The following is a 27463-nucleotide window of genomic DNA, read 5'->3' as shown; positions in this document are numbered from 1 at the left end:
CATGGGTACCTTCAAAAGAGGCGCGTAAACCTTCCTTAAAGGCCGGCAAGACATATCAAGATTTATGATCATGACGTCACTCGAACAGTTGAATCAGTGGAAGAGCGCTCGCACGGAACGCGATCGATAGTTCATAAAGTTTTATCACTGCTCCCAGCTGGCGTCGTGTACTAACAGTGCTTCTCATATATCTCTCACATTCGTGTCTGACACCAGTGATGCTCGCTGCAGGTGATATCCAACGTGACGTGGAACCCCGAGCTGCTGTCGCCGGGCGCGCTGGAAGCGGGAGGCGCTGTGCTCCTCGTGGGCAACCTGTTCAGCGGCTGCATGCACGAGGGTCCACAGCTGGAGTTCCACGCGCAGTATGTGCAGCACACAAACGTCACATTCGGCAGCTGTCCGCTCACCACAGACGAGTGTACGTATCCTTTCATTACTTCAGGCATCAACAGGCGTGGCTGTTTCTTGGAAATTGCCGTTTATCAAAGAGGATGTAAATAATACCAAATAAGAGGAGTGACTGCCTTACGGCCATTCCCAATATGCAGTCTATCTCCGGTTGTGGCCTACTTGAGATAAAAATCGTAACTATCGTTGACTTCTCTGTCTCAATAAACTTATCGACGGTAACTCTGCTGTCTGTCAATCGGACGACATATAGCTTACCAGCGATAGAAGTTTGTATGGAAATTGCAATTCACGCGTCCAAATATAAGGCGATAAGAATGTCTTATCGGGTATATTGGGACAGCATCAGATTTTTGACAGCTAATAACTGACAGTAGAAGGTAGTAATTTATCTCTATCTATAGATAGTATATTGGGAGCGGCCATAAGTAAAAAAATGAAATTAAGTTGACTATGAAACGTGCAGTAATCAGACATAAGTATGAAATAGTAGTAATTACAGTATTGCGATTATTGACGAAATATAATTCGACTAAGGCTAAAAGCGAACATTTGCTTTTAAAACATAGTGGATTTCGGCTATCTCCGCTTTTTACAAGATTATAGCCGTCATCTGTCAATCTATCAATGACTGCACGTTTCATAGAATCGAGTGATTTGTTTTTTTCTTAGAGTTTCGCTAGGCTGCCGTTTAATATATTGTATTCTTCTCTATTTATTTATTTATTTTTGAGAAAAAAAAACAGTATTTAAAACACTCACAAAAATACATATAAAATTGTACACACACCAATAAAATTTCCACTAATATATAAATCATGTGAGCAGTCAAAAAAGACGATGGAGATACTGTTAGACCGTATTGCACTTAGTTTTGCAGCGTTTTACTGCAATGACACGTCTTCTTTGATCTAATATAATGTTAAAATACTTAAAAAAGGTAAACTGAGCTTGAATTTCAATTTAAACCGTTTAGAATGGAGTTGCTTTCTAAATATAGCTTCGCGAAATGGATAATCCAAGTTGCTATCGTTTCATCTATGACATCCGCCGACTATTAATTTTATTTATTAATATTTACATATTAGCTTTAAGGGTATATATACAATAAATAACTAACTAACAGTTTTATAATAAAGTCCCAGCCATTGTTCAGTGGCATTATCTATAAATAAATTTAAATGTTTTTTGTGTAAAAAAAAATGGCTTTGTCGTAAATCCTACTACTCCACAGATGAATATCTAAGTGATCCGACTGCCTGGGACTAGATAGGATATTGTATATTTCATTAAAAAGAGCGCAAAAAAAAGAATGCCGGGAGATTGTATTGCGCCGCTTCATCTCTCTCAGAGCGCCATTTGTTTCCGATGCGGTAGTAGTACTAGAAATGACATCAAAAAGAATTCCAAAGGAATAAATTTTGAGAAAATATATGCCTTTTATGCCTTTTTATTTGGGAACTTACAGCAAGCATCACATGGTTAGTAAACTTTAATGGTACGGAAAGCTATTTATAAATTGCCGCTATTGTATAAACAATAGTTAATAGAATATTTCAGTTGTTAGTTTACATAACATAAGACGCACATTAATATATATTTAATATACACTCACTGCATACTATTTGGCTTATAGCCTAAATTAATATATTGTTTGTAATTTCTCAATACTGTGACTTCCGGAGAAAACAATCTGTGTGATTTGTAGAAAATTAAAGATTATTAATGAATATAAACTTAATGCATGCAGTTAGTTCTATTTATTTTTTTACACTATTTTTCGGATAATAGTTTATCGCAGGTTATGCTTTGTTTATGAGTTAAGCGAATGTTCTTTGTATTGAAGTAATTTGTATCACTTCCAGGCAAAGATCGGAAGGACGTGCTGAGAATCCCGCCAAAAGACCACTGTTACAACGAGCCCTGTTTGCGACACGGCACCTGCATATCGCGACATGACAAGTATGTTATAAACTGCAGTATGTGAGCGAGTTTTAAGAGCTAAATTCCCGCCACAAACTGTTATTATCTGTCCCTGTCACTCTCGCGTAAATATAATGCGTCTCGCTCGCACAGATGCAATGGCTGCCGTCTTCACGGTTTGTAAATCTTTTAAAGCGAGCAAGACGCATTAAATAGGCTCCTTTGCACGGGATGCCGGCTAGATTTTGGGTATCACAACGGCGCCTATTTCTGCCGTGAAGCAGTAATGTGTAAACATTAGTGTGTTTCGGTCGGGAGGGCGCCGTAGCTAGTGAAATTACTTGGCTAATGAGACTTAACATCTTACGTCTCAAGGTGATTATATTGCCGCTGAGATTTTTTGGGTTTTTCAAGAATCCTGAGCGGCACTGCATTATAATGGGCGGGATGTATCAATCACCATCAGCTGAACGTCCTGTTCGTATGGTCCCTTATTATCATAAAAAAAGCGACAGAAACACAATAATCCTTACACATTACTCCTTCACGGTTTTGTTCGGGTGTCGGTTTTGCGTGACGCGGGCCCATGTGACCGCAGGTACGAGTGCCACTGCTCGGCGCGGTACACGGGCAACAACTGCGAGGTGGACGCGGGCGACCCGTGCAGCGCGGCGCCGTGCCAGCACGCGGCCCGTTGTGTCGAGGACGCGCGCGGCGACTACGTGTGCGTGTGTCCGCCGCACTACCACGGTACACACTCTCTGTTATAACGAGTCCTAAATACTGGGATTATAAAGACATTGCTAATATTTATTTGTACCATAACTTAAAGATGTAGAGATGTAGGAATTTTCTGTTAAAGAAAAATAAAGTTTGTTTGTTATTATACAAAATCTAGAGAAAAGTTCTTAGCTGCTTACGATGGTTTAAAAATTGTCTGTAAGAAGGTACTTTCTATTACCGAGTTACCCACGCCACAGGAGTCCACTGCGAGCTGGAGGAGTCCCTGGACCCGCAGTGCGTGGCTGGTCCGTGCCGCAACAACGGCTCGTGTAGCGTGCCCGCCGGGACCGACACCTACGTGTGCGACTGTCCGCCTGGTAACCACTGTTCATTTATTTATTTATTATTAACAAATTACATATTATAGGTAACACAATTATTGTACATACATAAACTCATTTGAGTGTTACCGTGTACAATAAGGTCGTCGGAAGACATATAATATTATTTAAATTTAAAGTTTAAATTAAATTACTTATTTTTAAAGAAAAATGAAACAACTTAAAACTACATACAAATATTATTTATACAGAAAAAAAAACAAAACAAAGGCATAAACATTTAAGTAGATGCTAAGAAATTTTATGAACAATATTACAAACTAAATAACTTACAAATACCCTCAATATTAACACTACAAGTATTGTTGCTTTATCTAAAGAGTGCTTATTTTATTTACATACAATTGAACACTTGCAAGAAGGACGAGGAGGGTGAACATAATTTTTTTTATTTCTTTATATTTGCGATCGCTCTTAATGTCTACAGTCCAGGTTTATGTCGCCCCGTTGTCAAACGATAAATATATAACTCATTTAATGAATGCACAATCGGGATTTAGAAAGGGAATGGGATGTACGGATCAGGTCTTTTCCTTGCGGTGCATATTGTCTATTGCGCGTTCGTGGATCTAGATATCTAGATAGAGTGGCGAAGAATGAATTGTGGTCAGCATTGTCCACGAGCGGTGTGAGCAATGTCCTCATACGAGCATTGCAATCTATTTATAGAGATTCTATTGCTTGTGTAAGGATAAACGGGGCATACACTGAATGGTTTAATATCGAAAAAGGTGTTAGACAGTGATGTGTAGCGTCACCGTGGCTGTTTAATCTGTTCATGAACAATTGCTTGACAGGTTTAAAAGAGAATGACAGTGGTTTGAGAATGAATGAGTTACTCGTCAAATGTTTTCTCTATGCTGATGACCAAGTATTACTTGCATCTTCAGCCGAGGAGTTGCAAGAGATGGTAACTGCTATGAAGGAGCTTTCGGTAGAAAGGGAATGAAGATGAATGTAAAGAAGACGAAAGTGATGGTGCTTGAAAGAGATGAGGTAGTGACAGACTGCAATATCGTGATTGGAGATGAAAAAATTGAACAGGTGAATGAGTTTGTGTATCTGGGTTCTAAATTTACAAGAGATCGAAAGTATGAGAGTGATATTGAAAGAAGAGTGAATGCAGGAAACATGGTGAATGGAGCTTTGCATTCCTTTATGAACAGTCAGAAGGTGTCTAATAAGACTCGCTTGGCTGTGCATGAGGGGGTGTTGGTTCCAACACTACGTACGGAAGTGAAAGTTGGGTATGGCAGAAGAAACATGAAAGCAGAATAAATGCAGTTGAGATGAGAGCGTTGAGAAGTATGATAGGAGTTACACTGAGTGACAGGATAAGAAATAGTGAGATAAGAAAACGTTGTGGTCTGAAAGAAGATGCTGTGACAAAAATTGAGAAAGGTATGCTGAGATGGTTTGGACATGTCGAGAGAATGAATGAAGAACGATTGACGAAGAAAGTGTATTAGACCTAGGCGGACGTTTCAAGATCAAATCAGGGACGTCTTGAAAAAAGGCCAGGTCAAGAGTACCTTAAACCGGAGAGCATGTATGAAAGGAATAATGAAAGTGGACGAAGCGAAAGAAGTATGTAAGGATCGTAGCAAGTGGAAAGAAGTGGTCTCTGCCTACCCCTACGGGAAAGAGGCGTGATTTTATGTATGTATGTATTTAATGAATGTCACCAGACAATAAAATTTAACAAAAAAAAACAACCGACTTCAAAAAAAACTATTCCAATACATTAGATATAAATATACACTAAAAAGTAAAAAATAATTATGTATTTTTATACCCTCTAATTAAATAATATAATTCTAGATACAAATTACAATTATACTTATTTTGGATTTTTTTTTAGTGAATCTGAAGTAAGTACACTTACTAAAAAATTTGGAATCCAGCAATGAACGTCAGCGCATTGTAATTTGATTACAGACAGTTAGAAATTCTGCCACAGATACCTTACTGTAAGTCGTTAAGGAGATCCATTGATCATCATATTCGACTACGACAATAACTTGACCATAACGACATTACGGTAGATGACTCAAATATCCGGATAGCATAAAAACGATTCGGCCATAATTTTTTATATATTTTATATATATAAATAAGACCAAAATGTTTTATAAAAAGGATACTCCTTAATTTGTTCCTAAGAATTGAAGAGTTCCGTTACTTTATCTCATGGATGCCATTGTCAGATCTGGACCTATTTGACCACACAAAAAGCACCAGGAGGTCTACTCGCAAAATCGACAACGATACATTCGGAACGATACGATAATACTCCGAATATATCGCAACCATCCTACTCTAACAAATGTTCGAATTCCTTATCGTTTATCGTTACCATAGACTAATATTTTGATTTATTTACGACGTTAGTGTGAATGAAATATGTTCAAACCTAAACATTATCTGTGCTATGTCGCTGTTAGGCGCTAAGGACCATGCCAGACTCTGCACCACCAATTTGGTATAATTTACACATAATGTATATGTTAAAATAATATGTAATGAATATAATATGACCATTTAAAATTGAATAAATAATACAAAACTTGCGGATAATAAAATGTAAAAGAAAGTAACTCAACCCTTCTCGTCGACTTCCTATTTCTCAGGCGGCCATTTGCATTATTTCTACGCATAAACAATCAACAAAATGACTTAAATGACTTGGTAGTAAAAAAATCCTGTTGAATAGTAAATCACATATCATTATTTTAATAATATTTATTAAGTATGTATATTGTATGGCAAATATATCTACACAACTTGAAACGTAAAAGTGACGTTTGATTATTTGTGAAATTCGAATATTCGTCTCTGACATTTTCAACTAAGAGTAGGGTTAGGACCGATAATATCGAATAATGTTTCGTTCGTTCAATCATCGTTTCGACATTGAATACGATGTAACTAAGAGTAGGATTCGACACGACTAATGCCACGATTTATCGAATATCGATTTTAGGAGTAGGCCCCCTGCTTTCAAATAAAAAAATAAAGAATTATCAAAATCGGTTCACCCAATCGTAAGTTCTCAGGAAACAAACATAAAAAAAACTGACTCATTGAAAACCCCCTCTTTTTTTGAAGTCGGTATAAAATCATATTTTTCGATTACAGTATCATTCAGCTACCACAAGTAGCGCCCATTCACGAGAGAGAGACGTGAGTGAACACCACGATATCAATATTATGTTGTTTGGATTTCGACAAGCTCTTGTTTCGCTTTATCTACCACTCATTAATTGATTTGATTTGTAATCTTCAGATACACGGTGTCTTATAAATTCGTGAACGATATATTTTAGTATCAAATCAAAATCACTTTATTCGTATAGGTCACGGAAATGACACTTATGAATGTCAAAAAAAATATTTTTTCTTATTGAATCTACCACTACTTCGTAAAGGCTTGAGCTAATGAGAAGAAGTAGCAAGAAACTCGTAGAAGAAGTATAGACCTTGACTTCGCTTAGATTTGACGCTGGTAAGGGAACTTCCATCTTGCGTTAAAAGTTGTCTATCGTTATTTTAGCAACAACATGGTTACCTATATTTAATATGAAATCGGCGAGTGTACAATGGTCACGTTGATATTGGTAGATCCTAATATAGGTATACGCGCAATACTTAGCGATTGAATGAATATTTTAGTTAGCTGTATACTTTCACAGTTACTGATTTGGATCCATTGTGTGTTTTTATTCAAACTTTTACGGCGAGTTTAGTCATTATAGCTATTCATGAATTAAAACACCAGGGATGCTCCTTAGCACAGAATGCCGGCTAGATTATGAGTACCACAACGGCGCCTATTTCTGCCGTGAAGCAGTAATGTGTAAGCATTATTGTGTTTCGGTCTGAAGGGCGCCGTAGGTAGTGAAATTTCTGGACAAATTAGACTTAACATCTTATGTCTCAAGGTGACATGCGCAATTGTAGTGCCGCTGAGAATTTTTGTGTATTTCATGAATCCTGAGCGGCACTGCATTGTAATGGACAGGCCGTATCAAATACCATCAACTGAACGTCCTGCTCGACACGTCACTTATTTTCATTAAAAAAATCCCGTGCACGATACTAGCTACAAGACTTACGTATAAGTTGTCGACTGGTTGTTTGAGAAGACTTACGTGTGGTGTTATTGAACCGGCAGGATACAGCGGCCACAACTGCGAGGTGGACGTGGATGAGTGCTCGGACGGTGTGGACGGCGGAGCCAAGTGTCTGAACGGCGGCCGCTGTGTGGACGCGGCTAACAACTACACGTGTGACTGCACCGGCACGGGTATACCGCGGCCTCACTTACTTTGGTGCACCGGACTTATTGTCTTGTTATGATTATAATATAGCTATCATAGTTCCTTGTCTACAACGACGAGTGAGAGGGTCACAATCTCTTACAACACTAATCACACGGGCGTACTGACGTGCCGGAAATACTGCGCAAGAACTGTCGCAGAAATAAAAGAGTTGATTTTAATAAAAGCCATATAATGGTTTTAGTAAGATAGAGTTGTCATTATATAAACACTATAAAAATGACTACAAGAGCCGTTACATTAATATGACTCGTCGCGATTCCCGCGGTCATACTGTGTCAAACTAGTGGTTTTATATATATTATAGTAATGCGCACTGTTTGTAATAATAAAACGCGGATATGGCATTGTAAGTTCGTCTGTCTGGGAGAAAACTGAACAACCATTGAGAAAGAATCTGATAGTAGTGTTTCTGTCCACGGGGCAGGTTACCGCGGCGCGCGCTGCGAGCTGAACGTGAACGAGTGCGAGCAGGAGGGCGCGGTCTGCGGCCACGGCGTGTGTTACGACACGTACGGCTCGTTCGTGTGCGCCTGCCTGCCCGGGTACACCGGCGAACGATGCCACCAGGTGAGCTCACTACTCCGTACTAGTCCTATCTCTCCCCCTGTCTAAGTTTCGACATCATACTTACGATCCTGGCTGGGATCCATGTCGTGTCCGATGTCTCTCTTTCAATTACAGCGCAATTACAGGATTTTCCTCTGTCATCCCTTGGCAGGACTACCGGGACTGTGTAGAGGAGCGTAAGTACGCGTAAACCAGCCAATCACAGAGTACCTTTGTATATTTTACATAGTAATAGAGACCTAACTCAACTATTAAAATGGGAAAGAGAAAGGAACGCCATCTGTTATCGTGTTTTGAAAACTTTTTAAGGCAATAATAGCTACGCATACTTTTTCCTACTATTTATAATTGTTACCTATATAACTATGGTTAATATAATAATAAAACAATAAAATAATTTTTGTCATTTAATTTTCTTTTTGTAACATATTTTTCGCATTCACTTTAAATGTATCTTCATAATTATTAGACTCCTTGTTATTTTACAAACAATAAAAAAATAATCACTGTGTAATGATTATATTATGTATGAGTCAACAAACGAATTTAACATATATAGAATTGTGATTGTTCTGTAAGAACAAAGACTGTGCGTTTTATTGTTTGTGCTTTACAACTATATCTGCTGAGTTCGTTTGTTCACGCATACATAATATAATCATTACACAGCTATTTGAGTTAAAGATATGAGTTATTTTGTTATAATTTGTGATTTGGAGAGAGAGGAGACTAATAATTATAATTAAAGTGAATGCGAAAGATATTGAATATTATAAAAGGAAAAAATAATTGACATGAAAATTATTTTATTATTATATTAACTATAGTTATAAAGGTAACCATAATATAAATAGTAGGTATAGGTATGTGTAGCTATAGCCTTTAGAAGTTGTCAATACATGCTTACAGATGGCGGTACTCTGTCTTTCCCATTGTAACAGTTGAGATATATCTCTGTGACTAGTATATACTCTGTGGTACAACTTGTGTACTACTGTATACTCTTGGTCCGTGCTGATGCGTGTCGTGTCCAGATGTCGGCGTGTGCGTCGGGCCCGTGCGGCGCGGGCGGCGCCTGCGTGGAGGAGAACAACGGCGCGGGGTTCCGCTGCGTGTGTGCGCGCGGGCTCGTGCCGCCGCTGTGTGCGCCCGCTGTCACCCCCGCCGCCGCCTGCGCTGACGTCACCTGCCCGCCGCGCTCGCACTGCAAGCCAGGTAACGCGAAACTGGCGACAGTTAAAAGGATTTTAGATCTCCAGTCCAAGTGTGTCGTTTAGACTGAAGATCCGAAAAAAAGCTTTTATCTACACCCATGCTTTAAATCCTCTATTAAAGATTCTGAAACAGCTAAACGGGTGTTGTGATGTTGTACTAAATTTCATAACAACACTCCTATGTTTTTTTTCGATCTACTCATGCGCAACGAGTTTCAACAGACAACCATATTCTTATTGCTATATGCGTGGTATCTGTATGAATTTCAAAAAAATAACATTTTCGTTTTCGCGCGTTCCACACTACCAGAACGTAACGCGCCGTAAAAAAAAGTAGATTATTCGAATCCCCGCCATTGTTTAAAAAAAATGAGCGATTCATTTTAAACGCTGAGAGAATATTCGAGTGAATTTTTATTATTGCACTATACAAAATATAAATTACTACTAAAATAAATAATTGTTCCATTAATACTCAGTTTATTTGTATATAATCAGTAATGAATGAAATTAGGTTACTACTAGGACTGGTGTTTTAATGTTAGCAGTAAGCCAACTTTTCCAGAAAATTTTAGAGAATACATATTCTGAGTGTAGATAAAGTCTTGTATGCAACTGTTGATAATTAGGTATTGAAACACTCATTTGATACTTTTATCACCATAAATCCACATTCGTGTTTTAATATCCCTTATTACACAACAGTTGCATAAATAACTATTAAAGTACTCGCCAAGCCATACAAAAAAAATTCAACCAGACGATTTGAGAAATTCGAATGAAGAAAATGAACGCCAGCGTAACTCCAATAATTTGAATGTGATAAGCAAAATCTATGAAATATCTGAAATAATGAAGAGACTTAATTAAAACACTTATTAAAGGATTAAAATGCGTGTAATTAAACCTATGTTTTATATTAGATTTTGTGTAGAAGTTACATTTTAACGTATCCAAGACCATTCCAGATCACGTTTACAGGGGACTGTTACAATAACACGCGTTTTTAATAAGCTTTTATTAGCTTCATACGTATGTAACGGAATCATTAAACATGATTTAGACTCCCTTCAAAACGTCGGATTAACTCGAAATTTGGCATACTTAATAAGGACCGATGACAATTCAATATAACAAAAAAAAACTAAAAAATAAATAATAGTTTAAAAAAACCTAAAAAAAATACGTATTTATAGAAAATCCCACTAAAAAATAGAAAATAAATCTTGTATGTCTGGTATATAAAATAATGTTATGTCCCTCAATTCTAGGATTAATACACAAATAAAATTTGAAAAACAAAATTTTATGAACGATGCGGGATTCGAACCCACGACCTCCGCCGTTCCGTGCCGGTGCTCTAACCAACTGAGCTAACTGTTCGTATCCCGCATCGTTCATAAAATTTTGATTTTCAAATTTTAAATCTTAATAAATTTGAATTAAAAATAGTGTAAAAAAAGCTTATTTTTTTAGTTTTTTTTAAAACTATTACTTTAAATCCATTAAAAAGTGTTTTATTTAAATGTGTAACACTCGCTTTAGTCAAAGAAATTAAGTTATGACGAGACTGTTGGTTTGTACGCAGGCGTGTCGCCGGGCGCTGTGGTTGCGAGTGTGACCGTCACCAAGCAGGTGGTGTGTGTGTGCGACGCGGGATACTACGGTCAGTACAGACACGTCGCGACTAGTTCACGAGCGTGCGACTTTATTTTATTTTATATTTAATTAATTCAGGAAACAAACAGTCATATACAAGCATAATTACATAGTATATAGTTCAAACAGACCTAGCAGTTCCATTAATTATTTAGAAGCAAAGTAAACACATGTCATAGACACCCCTTACCAAACCATGACTGACACAGGATTATGAGCACGTTGCACTTTTCCGTCAATTTGTGGAGCATCTTCGGAGTGTACACTTGGTCTTTTTTTCTTGTGGCAGCTCTTCAGTTGTGAAAATTAGTCAACAATGAAAAAGGTATTTCTGTACTTTTCCCCCGCATATCTGGATTGATTTTGGACATGTTGTTTGATGATGCGGATATTTTTATTGTATCCTTATAGGTTTTCGACGAATTCTAGCTTTATAGTTATTTATGCAACTGTTGTGTCATAAGGGGTATTAAATGTGGGTTTATCACACGAGGCGAAGTCGAGTATATAATAATAATATCACATACTACCTAAATACCAACAGTTGCATACAAGACTTTATCTACACCCATAATATGAATCCTCTATAAAAGATTCTGAAACAGTTAGCTTAATGCTAACATTAAAAAACCAGTTCTAGAAACCATTACATCATCCAACCGAGTGTTGTAATGAAAACTATAATGTTGTATTGAATTTCATTACAACACTCGTTTGGATGATGTAATGGTTATTAAGACATTGGGTGCTTTAATGTTGGCAATAAGCTAACTGTTTTAGAATCTTTAATAGAAGTTAGTGTCGTAAGATCGATAGGAGTAAACTCGAGTTAGGTATTTGGAATGGAAAATAGGTATCATCAAATTTTGATTTGTACCTAACTCTATTCAAGGAATATAAATAGTTATAAATATTAAAACGTATATTTTGAGATATTATGTTGTCTAGCAACGCGTGTCATATTACAATACTTATTCAGAGCGGTGCGGATATTGTTACGTCATGCGTGCATTTTGCGCTCTATCAAATATTTAAATAATCTTAGATCATTTATACGTCTTGATAGACTATGATACCTGTGAAAATGTCGAAAAAATTGAGTTTATAACTAACCTCTATTTTGAGCAATTCACGCACACTAAAACAGTGTCGTACAAATCGCGAGTGTAATAATAATAATAATAATATTGACACACTTTTACACAAATTATCTTGCCCCAAATTAGGCATTTATAGTCTGTGTTATGGGTTGCAAGGCAACGATATATTTAATACAATATACTTACTTAAACATACATAAGACGTGTAAGACGTAGCTTGTTGCGCACACTAAAGTATTATTTCTGGCTTGTTTTTATCGGTTGACTAACAACGAGAGACTATCAATACCTATAAATTATCTAAATCTAAATAATGCAGTATATCGGCGAAATCGAAGAATCCAAAAACTTTACTATACCTATGGTGTCCATAGAAAGCAGAACAAAATGGAATAACAGTGTATTGTATATCAGGTGCGCCCGGCGCGTCTCCGAACTGCACGGCGCTGGAGAACGTGTGCGAGAGCGGTGCGGGCGTGTGTCACAACGGAGGCTCGTGTGTGCGCACGCCGCACGGGTTCAACTGTACGTGCCCGCCGCCCTACCGAGGTAACGAAAACGTTAAACCTGTTTATTATTTTATGTGTTTTATTTTAATATTATTTGATACTTAATTAAATGTACTTATTTTCTCAAAATTGATTCCTTTAGGATTCTTTGTGATGTCATTTCTAATATACTAGACACTACTGCCGCTTGGAAAACAAATGGCGCTCGGAAAGAAGCGGCGCAAGAATCTCTCCCAGCATATTTTTTGCGCTCTTTTTAATCAAATATACAATATTGTATTGTCATTGCTATTGCTATAAAATATGTAATCATAATCTTGTCCCAGGCTGTCGGATCACTTAGATATTCACCTGTGGAGTGGTAGCATTTACGACAGAGCCATTTATTTAATAAAATATTTAAATTTATTTATAGATAATGCCTGAACAGTGGCTGGGAATTTATTATAAATGTGGTATACATTTACCCTTAAAGCTATTATATATCTAATGAAGCCTACTAGAATTAGTTACAAGCAATCCCGTATTTCTAGTGTTATAATAATGAAATCACTATTAAGAGCAAAAAGGTGAAGATTTTTGTGAACGTAGGTTTATTAAATTTTCATAAATGTACTGACAATGAACTGTCATAATACAACTGTTTACAACCAAGCTGGTATATAGCACGAACAGCTCTCTTTTGCAGAGAGTAAGTAAAGTAAGGCAACACTACAGAAACATTTTAATATTGTAATGAAATGTTAACTATTGTAATTTAATATTTTAGAGGGCATATGCCACAATATGAAAGGAAATATTTTGGATTTCCTCATTTCTGTGTACCTAAACGTTATAAATATTTAGCAACAATGTGTGATGTAATCAGACGGACGTTCCATAGACAGTGGAGCGAGGAGGGCGAGCCGCAGCTCGCGCACGGTGTAAATGAGCCCTTACCGAGCTCAGTAGTCTAGGTGTAAGGTACCCGTTATGTGTCGTGTCACGTGCGCTCTTCGCCCAAGCATCTGTCCGCGCTTATTACTTTAACAGTGTTGTGTTGTATGTGCGATGTGCATGAACGGAGAAGAAACAAAGAGGATATATCGCTCGTATGACTGACGTGCTACCTAGCACAATACAATTGATTAACAAAACTCTTTATTCAAAATAGGATATAAAATCACTTATTGAAAGTCAAAAACTACCACCCATTCCAAAAGGTATGCCTCAGACCTGAGAAGAACGGGCGTAACAAACTCAGCGGGTTTCTTTTATTTTATATAAAAATACGGTTACAATGTAAAATCGTACAATGAAATTTATTATTTATCTAGTTCCCGCCCGCTTCGCTAGCGAAGTTTAAAAGGAAATAAATTAAATTTTATTCACCTTATTTCAAATACAATAAATAAATAAGTAGCCATAAACCATCTAGGATAAATTTCGCATCGAATGGTGGTAGTTTCATGTCGATACGATTAGTGGTTTAGGCGCGATTAAGCCTCAAAAAAACATTTTCATTATATATATATATATTTATATATATATAAACTGTGGGTGGTCGCTCAATTCCGAATCAATGGTATCATTAAGAAAGTCATTCATATTATAAGAGATCTTTTACCAGACAGACATTTTTTAACAATTCTTTTAAATTTCGTAATACATTTGTTTTGAACATTATCTGGGATCTTGTTGTAAAAGCATATACAACGCCCCCACAAAAGACTTACTAACTCTAATTTGCCGAGTAGTAGGCATTTATATTAGTCAGGTATGTCTCCTCTTTGTTAATTCTCTGTATTCGAATCGATTATTAAAAATAAATATAATAAATTATTTAATTATTTAGCATGATACGTTTCTGACCGTTTTTGTAGTACGAAATTCCGGAATGTTAATAGCAGGGGCGTGCATTGGTTTTCTAGGAAAGTAGGCACTGTGGATCTAACTAGACATAGTTGAGCTTTGGAATTTGCAAAGATTGCTTACCGTAGGTATTTAATTTTATGAGTGAGTGTTCAATAGATGTTTGTTTATAAAATAACGGAACCAAATTAAACTTAATTAACTTTAACACTAGTGCTTTATTTATTTAGGTTTATAACGAGATAGGCACTGCGTAATTGCCTATATGATATGCACGCCCCTGGTTAATTGTCTATTAAGAGTCATTAGATATAAATATTATTTAGGATAACGCCGTTTGTGCATGTCATGTGTACGTGTATCATAGTAAAACATACATCCATATCACATTTATACGTTATTCTAACATAGTTTTAAGAACTTCGATAATCAGAGCTTTCAGCTATAGAAATAGATATTCACTACTTTCTTTATGACATTGGTAATAGTGGTGATAGTAATAACTAATGTCTGTGTAGGAGTGTATTGCGAGATCGGCCCTGCGGGCAAGGCCCTGTCCGACTTGAAAGTAGAGAGAAGCTGCGCCTCGGCCCCTTGTGCACACGCGACTGCCTGCAGAGACACCGTGAGTACAATCTATAAACTTGTGATTCTTTCAATTCTTTAAATGTAATGAATAATTTTGAAAATATAATGAATAGACATTGGCTGTTAAAATTAAAATGTTCAAATAAATGTATTTAATGTGTTACTAACCCTAGAATAAGATTTTACTAACATTATATGGGCTATGGCCTGAAATAAATGATATTATTATTATTGAATCAAAATCACTCTTTTTTTTACCAGTGGGAAGGCTCCTTTACACCGGATGCCGGCTAGATTATGGGTACCACAACGGCTCCTATTTCTCGCGTGAAGGAGTAATGTGTAAGCATTACTGTGTTTCGGTCTGAAGGGTGCCGTAGCTAGTGAAATTACTGGGCAAATGAGACTTGACATCTTATGTCTCAAGGTGACGAGCGCAAGTGTTGAGCCGCTCAGAATTTTTTATTGAGTGGCCCTGCATTGTAATGGCCTAGCTTATTTCAATTACTATTTATTAATTACTATATATTATGTAAGGTGACGCAACAAAAATAGTCAAACGTCAAATACTTAAAAGTAATGCCTTACATGAGTAAGTCAAAAAAGTGAATGTAAATTATTACATAAAAATAAGAGTTATAAACACTGTAAATAAATAAAGGTAATTTTTGAGCATTTTATTAGAGATTGAAAACAATTTTTCACGACGAAATAATAAGAAAGTTGCCGACCTTATAAAGCTTGGGATAAATGTACATATGGATTCGAAAACTGAAACGCATTGATATGTGGCGGGCGAAGGTCGAATCGGGGACTCCGTGGTGGGAGTCTTTGAGTGGGACCGTTAAAAGGCATTTATTCCCAAAATTTATTCTTGTGTGATTGATTTTGATGTCATTTCCAAGACTACCACCGCTTCGAAAACAAATGTGCTGCGAAACAGAAGAAGCAGGCGCAAGAAACTCTCCCAGCATTCTTTTCAATAAAATATACAATATTGTACTGTCATTATCATCTAGATATTCACCTATGGAGTAGTAGGTTTACTACAGAGCAATTTTTTTAATAGTGAACAGAACCTGAACAGTGGCTGGGATTTTATTATAAAAGTGTATACATTGACCATTAAAGCTTTTATGTATCATCTGTTCTACGTATTGACTTCCAATATCAGCAACCACACTCTCTATAAACTCTGGAACCCCTTTTTTGATATGCTCGTAGGAACTTAAAAAAAAAGGAATGTTCATCCAGCTCCCTCACAGTCAAACCTTGTGGTATTGTAATCTGCAGGTTTGTCTGTCCTCCTGTTACATAACAGTTTGTGTTGTCAATCAAAGTAGCTAGAGCTATGATCTTATCAATGGAGTGGAGCGAGTTTCACAACTCCCCATTCTGAGTACATTAAAATATAAAGCCTACAACAGACGAACGGATTCCGGTGCGAGTGTGAGGCGGGGTGGACGGGCGCACGATGTGACTCTCCGGCGGGCGCCGCGGAGCCCGACTGTCCGCCGGGCTTCGGGGGCGCAGCCTGCGACGTGCCGCTTGACTGTCGCGCGCAGCACTGTCCGCCTAAACAGGTAATTTTGTTTATCTACATCCATGCTTTAAATCCTCTATTAAAGATTCTGAAACAGTTAGCTTATTACCAACATTAAAACACGCAATGTCGTAATAACCATTACATCATCCAAACGAGTGTTGTAATGTTGTACTGAATTTCATAACAACACTCCTTGTTTTTTTTTTTCGATCCCTTCATGCGCAAAGAATATCAACAAACAGCCACATTTTTATTGCTCGATTACATTACTATGTACTTGGTAGGTGTCTTACGCATTATTGCAATTTAAATTGACTTAAAGTATACACTTATATTGTGATAACATAATTTTTCTGTGACCTGCAAATCTTGTATAATATTTTTCTTAATACGACGTAAACTGGAACAAAAAAGATCTATTTTGGATGATTTTAGTTTGTTAAAATTATTCATTGTTAGGTAATACATCATACAGCTCAGTGTTTTTTATTTATTACGCGACCCCATTACTGTTTGAAAAATTCTCGCGACCCCCTTGACAATCAGATAAAAAAATAATTTAATTAAGACAGCAAAAATATCGAGAGCTGGCAAGGGAAGCTCTAAAGTTATTAGTACACTTCATAACTGCGTGATCTGACATTCTCTTCAATGGTGGACATTAAAACTAAAAAGAGAAATAGACTTTAATAAGCAAATGTTTTTTTTTTGTATTTTTATGGAATAGGAGGGCAAGTGATCACCGCCGCCCACATTATCTTGTAACACCAGAGGAAACAAAAGAGGGTTGCCGGCCTTTAAGGAAGGTGTACGCGCTTTTTTTGAAGGTACCCATGTCGTATCGTCCCGGAAACACCGCACAAGGAAGCTCATTCCACAGCTTCGTAGTACGAGGGAGAAAGCTCCTTGAAAACCGCACTGTGGAGGACCGCCACACATCCAGATGGTGGGGATGATATCGTAACTTGTGGCGTGTCGTGCGAAGGTGAAATTCGGCGGCAGGAATCAGGTTGAACAGCTCTTCGGAACACTCACCGTGATAAATGCGGTAGAAGACACACAATGAAGTGACGTCTCTACGCAACGCCAAGTGATCCAGCCGTTCACAGAGCACTGGGTCCCTGACAATTCGAGCTGCTCTGCGTTGCACGCGTTCAAATGGATCGATCTGATACTGGGGTGCGCCAGATCAGAGATGACAGCAATACTCCATGTGTGGCCGGACCTGCGCTTTGTCTCTACAAAGCGCTCTGCTACTATGTGGGCCGGCTTGAAGTATTGCCGTGCTCTATTAATGACGCCCAGTTTCTCTGAAGCCAATTTGGCTTTGCCCTCCAGATGACCACAAAATTGGCAATCGCTCGAGATTTCGAGACCCAGTATTCCGATACTAGGCGAGGCTTTAAGGGAAGTGTTGTCGAAGAGCGGTGATACGACAAATGGGGTTTTTTTTAGTGTTAAACGCGCAAACTTGAGTCTTCTGGGGGTTAAATTGGACAAGGTTCAATTTACCGAGGTCGACGATTTCCCCAGAGAGACCTGCATGGCCCTTGTATACGGCATCACCAGTGCTGTCGTCTGCATAGCAATGAATGTTAGCAGAAGAAACAGCGTCGAGAAGAGAATCTAGCAAGAGAAAAGAATATTTAAGGATATGGTATTGGAAAAGGCTTCCAAACATCAGGGATACTAACATATTTTATAGTTAGATTTAACGGCACTCTCTAAAATTATTAAACTATATAATATAGTATTATTATATTAACATGAACGAAACGCTCGCACAGACCCCTAGAACCTACATCGGGTTTCGCGTGCCTCTTCACAGAATGTGTACTTCATTGGATTCTCACATTAATGTTGACCTGTTTTCGCACTCCTCTACTGCGTCATTTAAGAATAATTAAAAAACAACAATTTCTGTCCTTACCCTAAACCTTGTATCTTTATTCATTATTATATCCACTGGTATGTCTGTCGTTGTCTTGATTTATATAATACTAGCTGACTCTGCAAACGTTGTATTGCCAATTTATTTTTAGAGTCAGACCGTTTCTTGGACATTGCAACATTACTTTATTTTTCTAAAATTAATGTAGTCGAAGTTACTTCTTATTACATCAGCTACCTGCTAATAATAGACCCGTAAAAATCGGTCCAGCCATTTCAGAGATTAGCCGGAAAAAACAGACAGACAAAAATGGTAAAAAATTTAATTTTGGTGTATGTACCGTATATATTTTCATTCATATACATGTAGTAAAAAACGCTTATTTCAATATTACAATCAGACACTCCAATTTTATTTATATGTATAAATTGTGTATTCGCCTAAGTATTCTATTGTTTACGATAAGTAAACGTTCTGTTGTCATGTCTGTATAGTTGTATTCTTTTGTGTTCGCAGTGAAACTATCCTAGGCTATATCCAACATTGTAATTTTCATATTTTATATAACTTCATTTTTCACTCTTGTGATTTTATTTATTTATTTTGATTAAAACGGTTACAACACCAATTACATTAATCAAGTACATTATACTATTGTTAGACGCTATTATGCGAGGACTCACAAAGTTGGAGCAGCAACTGCACCAACACCTCAAGTCTATTAGTAAAAAGATCACAATCAGGGCGGGCTTCTACGAGGTGATTTAACAATTTCAAGACTCGCGGCACGGGCGCCGCAGTGCGTGCTACCGTGTGACACGCGGGTACCGCCAGCAGACGGTGATTTCTACTACAAATATAATTGTCAGGTGTATACAATCGAATCAGCTCATTATGAATATCAGGGGCATCTATTAAGTCCCGGCTAACTTTAAGCAAGGTGTTTGTCTGGTCGAGAGCCCGTCTGGTTTCCAGAGTGTTGTATCCGAGGCAACCGACGAGATACGCCGTCGGGTAGTAATCCAGTTACCACTTACAGGAAACGCAAAAATGCTTTTTGTACTTTCTCCAGCATAAGGGAATAGTTAATAGTGATGTATCTGTTTGTTTCATTAACAAATAAATAAACGGTGCGCAGGAGTGCGTGGAGGGCGGCGGCGGGTGGCGGTGCGCGGCCGCGGGGGCGGAGTCTGCGTGCGCGTCTTCACCCTGCCACAACGGCACGTGCCTGGCGCTCGACACCGGCCTGTTCCGCTGCCAGTGCCAGCCCGGCCACACGGGTGAGTCAACCAACTGCTGTCCAACCGAAACAACTGTCTTGCATTTTATATGTGACGACCGCGGAACAGAAGAAACTAGTGCAAGTGGCATGTGGGCGTTACCCTGTCGCCACTATTGTGTACAAATGTACCTACTCGAGGCTCAAGTGAGACCAGTCATTTGATGTCAAGTGAAGCATAATTATCTTTAAACAAAATACAAATATGCCTTATTGTGCCATTTTTGACTGTAGAAATCATAGCCGCAATAAAAATATGTCCAGCAAAGGGAAATCCTATCAGCGGTAATCATAATGTTCCGATTTAAAAACAATTAATATTTTTTATGTGTTGTGCAAAATATACAATTAAAAATGAATCATAATATTAGGACGTATGGTTCATATACCTTTACGTTTAATCGATGTAACTTATGTTAGAATAATTAATGTAAACAATAAATATATCTTGCTACTCAACAAGTGCATGCATGTACATATCGATATAATTTTATCTTAATAAACGGTATTTAAGTATTGCTCTTTTCCATGCATCATGCGAAAAGGGTGTAGCTAAGCAAAATGTTATAATATGGTTGTGGTAATTGTGTACAAGAGAGACTACGATGACTTCGAATAAATAGTTTTAATAATTGTCTCTTAGGTACAGCTAATTATTATTTGAAAATTATGTGTAAGATTCCAGTTAAACTAAATAAGCATTAAATATAGACAAACATTTCATTTATTAGATTTTTATATTTGGCATATATTGAGGTTCAACCAATAAGGTTCAACGAAAAACCTCATTACATCATGGAAAAAATAGATCGAAATCTGGGAATGTTTGACATCATTGTAGCATATTATGGACATCATTATAATATAAAATGATTATTAATACTTCATCAGAGTATTTTTATTAATCATTCGTTACTGATTCTTTTGGAAATTTTCTATCCGCACGCGCATTACATATGGAAACAGTACGGTTTATAAAATCTCATGTCTTACTGGCCCCTGGATACATAATAACGATGAATACTTATAAAAAAAAACTATGTTTTATGCTTGTATTGCTTCCAAGGTAAATATAATACTGTTAACTTCCAAGGTAAATAAATATAATACTATTTTAACTTTTCAAGACTCTTCGTGTACGCTGTCTTGAATTTATTTGCATTGAACTAAATATTGTCCATTCCTTTAAAGAAAACTATATCCAAGAAAAAATATTGGCCTAGATATTATTATTATAGCTTTCGTCGTACTTTATCGGTAATATACTTTATTAACCCTGATTGCATCATTTCTAGTTTTCACAAACTTATCGATATGTTTATTCATATTCGTACAACACTAGGTATTTTCACAGAAGTCAAATCTATGGTTATAGAGTTCCTGTTAGTTCAAGTTTTTATATGTTATTTTTCGCAATTTAAGAAAAAGTTCTGAGGTTGTCATAATTACTTTAAGAATATGAGATTAGCGTAATTGTATTAAGTTCGAAATTTTTATGTCTTTTCATGATTGTTAATTTAGGCCTATCATAAAGCGGGAATTAAGTGTGTGTATTACATATTTAATACATAAATGTGTGAGTTTGGCAACATCGGTTTCCATAGTAAAATGACATGATGTCACTTCTAGTAGTTTTTTTCTGTTCTGTGGTGACGACTGTTCACTAATGCGTTCTTGGACCACCACTCAAAGAATCCAATACTTAGGCCTATCGCAGATGACACACTTTTTGTTCGATTGAGTCTGCAGCACAGACATTAGTCAGCATAACTATAGGGATGTAAACGCAATGGTTGCGGTGTATTATTTTGTACTGTATATATAAAAAAAGAAGAAATAGAGAATTTTGGGTTTATCAAATTCTTTCAGAAAAATTATTAAAGGGACTGTTTCATATTAAACATTCAGTTCTAAAACTATATCCAAATAAATTTGCACACTTCATCCCACAATTTTCTTTTTAAAAATAAATAGCGCGAGTTGTATAGGGACTCATCAATATAATAAAAAATCGGCAACTAATTAAAGTAATCGCCCCTATAACGCGCCCTTTGCACGTGTGGTGTGTTATTACAAAATTAAATTATTTTATTAAATTTGTGTATTAAAAACCTTTATAAAATAGTAAAACTAGGCTATCAATTTGAAATACTTGTCACGAATTGTGATTAATTATTATTGCGAATTACGAGGTCTTATAGATACCTTCTAGGAGAATATAACGCGTTTTCCTATTATGAACCACACTACCGCGTTATAGGGGGCATTACCTTTTTTTTATGAAAATAAGAGACGAGCGAGGCGTTCAGCTGATGGTAATTGATATGCCCTGTCCACTACAATGCAGTGCGGCTTTTAGGGTAGGTAGAGCTACAATTGCGCCATCATATGATAAGTCTAGTCCAGTAATTTCACAAGCTACGTCGCCCTTCAGACCGAAACAGTAATGTTTACACATTACTGCTTCACGGCAGAAATAGGCACCGTTGTGGTGCTATAATCTAGCCGGCATCCTGTGCAAAGGAGCCTCCCACTGATAAATACCTGTAGTCAGAGCATTCTTGTCTTCCATGTACGCCTATAATTTGTAATATGCTTTTTTACAAGATTCATTTTTAATACATGTTTTAAATTTGTTTTACTTTAGTCGCAATATTTCACCAGGGATTTTATTACAATATTTGAAACAGTATCCCATAAAAGATGTACCTACCTACGTACTATAACAATCTAAACTACTACTTTCTCTGTGATATGGATATTTTTTTTTACATAAAATCTTTGTAGCCTGGCGAAACTGTTTGGGCAATTGCTTAATAATACTATTAATAACTCTTTCTCCTCCCAATTTTTTATTTATCCCTTACATTATATAAGTATATTTTAATTGTTTAGAAATTTACTCAAGTTTTTCGCCACTTTCAAGGTGATGCTTTGTGTAGAGGACTGGAATACTGTACCTTGATAAATAGCTAGGTAATCAATAATTATAAATAAAAATCCATGTAAGATAGGATCAGAAAATTTAATTATTTTCTATTCGCCAACTATGGCTTTACCAATCCTATAAGCGGGTGTATCACGTACGCGTTTTCCTCGCAGTGCATTAGCAAATGGTAGCAGTGATGGGTATCTCTTGTGGATTCCCCGCGCCATTGGAGTCCAAACTCTCACTTTACACACAGTCTCTGGCTTGGCCGTCACAGATACCCATGCTATGGAAGATAATACTATATCACCACAGCACTGATGTGGACCCTCACCAGTAAACTCTAACAAGTCTTGTTTGTGGCTTAAGCCTGGCCAATTGTTCAGTCTCTCTGAGTCCCCTATGGGCACTGCAAATAGTTCCGTTCCAACAAATTTATCATAAACTACATCAGCATCTTCAGACTCGACAACAGTAATTGGTAAGCACTCTGAGCAGAATATGCTGAAACGACATGGCGCTGAACATTCTACAAGATCTACTCTGGCCAATCCTCCAATGAAAAACGACTGGCCATTTTGTAAGTAATATGTCTGTGGCATAATAAGTTTCTTAGGTACAGTCAACAACAATTCCTCAGTGCTCAAAAATGGTAGAACTTGTTCGGGATGAATAACTCCCGGAGTGTCATAGAACCACTTGCTCTTAGCAAACAATTCATGTTTATCATCTAGAACAGAAAGTGGCTGTTTCTTTTCTAATATATTCTCTTGTAGGTATTCATAATCTGCAAATGTCCTACCAATGTGACTCATTAAAGACAGTGGTTCTGAATGGCTATTCTCTTGTGCTTGTGCATTTCTTATTTGTTCCTCATATTTCAATAAATGGGCTTGTGATTTCAGTCTCTGATTTCGCTCTTTTAATTTCGATGCGGAAGGTCTGTTGATAGGAAATTTTAATAGATTTAATGTGGTTCCAGGCCATCGGCTGACAGTGGCTCGTTTGACAATATCTACTGCATGCACTTTGCAATAGTCAGACTGCAGTAATGCGTTAAATAGTGAACTCTTCCCCACATTGGTACAACCCACAAGGAATACATCTCCTTTGTAGAGCCACATTCTAAACATTGCTGTTATCAAATCCTCAACACCATATCCAGTTTTTGCTGAAATTAATCCCACATATCTGATCTTGGCATCTCTTAGTCTGGTCTTATTGATTTCTGCCATTAATGATTCTTTCACTCGCTTTAAGTATCCAATGCTATCAGCAGGTATTAAGTCAACCTATAAACAAAAGAAATATTATTAAAAATAACTGAAAAAAATTCCATAAAATTTTCAGGTTCTATTTAAAGTTGTAATAATACTAAACCTAAAAGATTAGGTTTTGTTTTTTCAATTTAAAAGTTTATTTGACTTACATTTATTAAAACTAGCAGGCATAAGTATTTAAATAATGAGACAATGATATGGTTACATACCTTATTAGCTACTATAAATATAGGTCTGTCAATGCCAATGATGTCCACAATACCAGGCCATATCGAGCATGGGAAGTCAAGCAGATCCACCATAAGCAGTACCAATGACTTAACATGTCTAAAAATCATAATAGCTAACATAATTATATGAAACACCTATTTCAAATACCATAACACTTCATGCCCTCTTGGTTAGATACAGAATGCAAATCTTGTCTCCATTATTTATATTATAAACTAGCTGACCCAACAGACGTTGTTAATGTATAATATATTAAATAAAATGTTTTTATATGAATCTGTCAATAATATATCATAACATCAAAAATTACTTCGTAAAATATGCACCCTGCTGACGTAATGAAATTGTTTCACAGCAAAACTGTCAAACCGTGTGTCAATAAATTCTCTCATAGAAATTATGTATGGACACATCAAAGGAAAAACAAATTTGTTGTTTTTATTTAATTTAGCAGCATTTTCCTATTTATTCACCTTTTAAACCTTCTCTGGTCTTCCACAAATAGTTCAAGACCTAAATTTGCCAAATTGGTCCAGCCGTTCTCGAGTTTTAGTGAGACTAACAAACAGCAATTCATTTTTATATATATATAGATGTATAATTAGCAGAGCCCAGCCTTGTCATGGTTTCTAGTACAACCCCTGTGTCAGATGTTGAAACATATCTTTTTCATATGTGAGGGGGCAAACGAGCAAGTGATTTATCCTGATCAAAAATAATAAAAGTTGCTTATGGAATCTGCAATACTAGAGGTCAAAATGTCGGTTGCCAGCATTTGAGATCAGTATGCTCAGAACTTGAAGGTCCCTATGTCATATTATAATAAATAAAATATAAATGATATTGAAATAAATTATATATGGGATTTTTGATAATGAAAATTTTTAATCATATGAATGGAGCCTTAAAAATAGAAGCAGATTTACAGATCAGCAGTAGTTATATGATATTGACTAAAATATTTGAGCTTAGACTAAAGCCCCAGAATGTGTTCAAGTAGGTGGTACATGTGGCTTCAGAAGTTTACTTATGGTAATGAATGCAGAGTGTTTCAAAAGAAGCACAAATGGGTTAAGTTAAAGGTTGACAAGGAAACATTAAGGTGATCTGATTCATGTAGAGAGAAATGGATGAAGGGAGTATATAGAGTGATTACAGTGACCCAGTATTATATTACATGATCAATTCTGCTATTTGCTAAATGCTGCATTCTACATTTTTTTTTTATGGAATAGGAGGACAAATGAGCGTACGGATCACTTGATGTTAAGTGATCACCGCCGCCCACACTCTCTTGCAACACCAGAGGAATCACAAGAGCGTTGCCGGCCTTTAAGGAAGGTGTACGCGCTTTTTTTGAAGGTACCCATGTCCCAGAAACACCGCTCAAGGAAGCTCATTCCACAGCTTTGTAGTACGTGGAAGAAAGCTCCTTGAAAACCGCACTGTGGAGGACCGCCACACATCCAGATGGTGAGGATGAAATCCAAACTTGTGGCGTGTCATGCGAAGGTTTGGCGGCAGGAATCAGGTTAAACAGCTCTTCGGAACACTCCCCGTGATAAATGCGGTAGAAAACACACAATGAAGCGACATCTCTACATAACGCCAAGAGATCCAGCCGTTCACAGAGCACTGAGTCCCCAACAATTAGAGCATTGTAGATAAATTCTTTTTTGTCACTGAACAACTAGAATATAAATGACAAATTTTACTAAAGTCTACTCTGTTTTGAAAGTAAAATTGAATCACACATGAACTTGGATATTATCACATGTTCATAACATAAAATTTACCTTATAGACTGCAAAAGCCTCTCGTACTCCTCGGGTTGTACTGTAACATCTAGAGCAATGTTGTGTTCCTTAAGGAAATGACATCTCTGGCATTCTATTGTTCTCAGTTCTATACTACTTCTGCCTTTAAAAATTTCACTAGGCAAATAGCCTGGTATAGCCGGGTCATTGCAATGCAGCAGTGCTCCGCAGCCTCCACATGGCACATTGCTGATGGTGCTGTGTGGATCTGATGTTCCATACAATTTAATCCAATCATTGTCTTCTTCCTCATCAAGTTCCTCCTTGAGCCGTGTATCATCAAAGTACTCATAGTTTGTCATCCATTTCTCGATATTCGAGCTATCAAACTCATTCTCTAATTCTTTCACTGTATTTAAGTTAAATTTAGTTTCCGGTGTATTTTTATCATTTTCGATAATGTTCACGGACGCGACAGTGCTGTATGGTAACTGAAATATAGTTTTATCCTCACTGTTTCTTTCATTGATCTTCGAACCATTCTCTTGTAGTGATGTTTCTTCTGTATTAGTATATTTCAAGTAAACCGGTAAGGGGGATAGACTCTGCTCATTAAAAAGCCTTTTTCGTTCTTTTTTTGCTTTCAAAGTACTCTTAATGAAATATCTATGGTGACCAAGCTTAAGTTTTTCTTGATCTAAATACGAACTAAATACTATTTTATCCTTATATTCTTGAAATAATAACTTAAAATCTTTAATATTAGTAGATATTTCTCTGTTGTTCGTTGCAATTTTTCTCCGTTTACAATGTAAAATTATTAATCGTTCCCGACATAACCCTAAAAAGTTTCGCACGGGATGCAACATACTTTGATTTAACAAAGTGACGATATAAACTGAATCATAGCATTTGATACAACTATTTCAAACGACGAACAAACTAATAATATTAAATATTGAAGAAAGAATATATGATATTATTGAACGTAATTGTAACAACTTGTAAATAAAAATAACTATTATTGATCACTAGTCATTGTCAAATTTAGTTAAAGCGTCATTTGCGTCACATTGAAATTGACAAATGACAGCTTTTGTTTATTTTTATTGCGTGACCATGCTTCGTAATTTGGTAGAATTTAATGTTACCATGTTGTAGACTAAACTTAAACTATAATTTAATGTAAAATTTTATTCAAATTTTATGCTCAAATCTACATATCGATGAATTATTTATGTAACGTTCCTAAACTCTTATC

At 36.7% G+C, this 27463-nt stretch overlaps 2 protein-coding genes across 2 annotated transcripts in view; one reads left to right on the top strand and one right to left on the bottom strand.

The window, feature by feature from the left end:
* The window catches only part of LOC126964511 (protein crumbs-like), a 55567-nt gene extending 38811 nt beyond the window's left edge, over positions 1–16756 (top strand). Inside the window, exons 4-15 of the mRNA XM_050807680.1 lie at positions 232–421; positions 2277–2373; positions 2933–3084; positions 3315–3434; positions 7633–7764; positions 8226–8368; positions 9403–9583; positions 11171–11248; positions 12756–12890; positions 13734–13813; positions 15220–15326; positions 16717–16756. Of these exons, the coding sequence (XP_050663637.1) occupies positions 232–421; positions 2277–2373; positions 2933–3084; positions 3315–3434; positions 7633–7764; positions 8226–8368; positions 9403–9583; positions 11171–11248; positions 12756–12890; positions 13734–13777 (1272 nt within the window). The 3' untranslated portion in view covers positions 13778–13813; positions 15220–15326; positions 16717–16756. The remainder of the gene's footprint in view (positions 1–231; positions 422–2276; positions 2374–2932; positions 3085–3314; positions 3435–7632; positions 7765–8225; positions 8369–9402; positions 9584–11170; positions 11249–12755; positions 12891–13733; positions 13814–15219; positions 15327–16716) is intronic.
* A 6255-nt stretch (positions 16757–23011) lies between these two features.
* LOC126964498 (nitric oxide-associated protein 1) lies at positions 23012–27230 on the bottom strand. Its single transcript, XM_050807660.1, has 3 exons — positions 26242–27230; positions 24424–24541; positions 23012–24226 (listed from the first exon to the last, which is right to left on the bottom strand). The coding sequence occupies exons 1-3, from the start codon at positions 27069–27071 to the stop codon at positions 23042–23044; spliced, it is 2133 nt and encodes a 710-aa protein (XP_050663617.1). The 5' UTR covers positions 27072–27230; the 3' UTR covers positions 23012–23041.
* Between the last annotated feature and the right edge of the window lie 233 nt (positions 27231–27463).

The sequence above is a fragment of the Leptidea sinapis genome, chromosome 5 (genome assembly GCF_905404315.1).
Source record: "Leptidea sinapis chromosome 5, ilLepSina1.1, whole genome shotgun sequence".
Lineage (NCBI taxonomy): Eukaryota > Metazoa > Arthropoda > Insecta > Lepidoptera > Pieridae > Leptidea > Leptidea sinapis.
This window is presented reverse-complemented; position numbering and strand designations above follow the sequence as displayed.

Coding starts and splice junctions, on each gene's coding strand:
- LOC126964498 (XM_050807660.1), bottom strand. CDS start 27,071: ATGTTGCATCCCGTGCGAAACTTTTTAGGGTTATGTCGGGAACGATTA. Junction 24,542..26,241: donor AGGCTTTTGCAGTCTATAAG/GTAAATTTTATG, acceptor TATGATTTTTAG/ACATGTTAAGTCATTGGTAC. Junction 24,227..24,423: donor TATTTATAGTAGCTAATAAG/GTATGTAACCAT, acceptor TTTTGTTTATAG/GTTGACTTAATACCTGCTGA.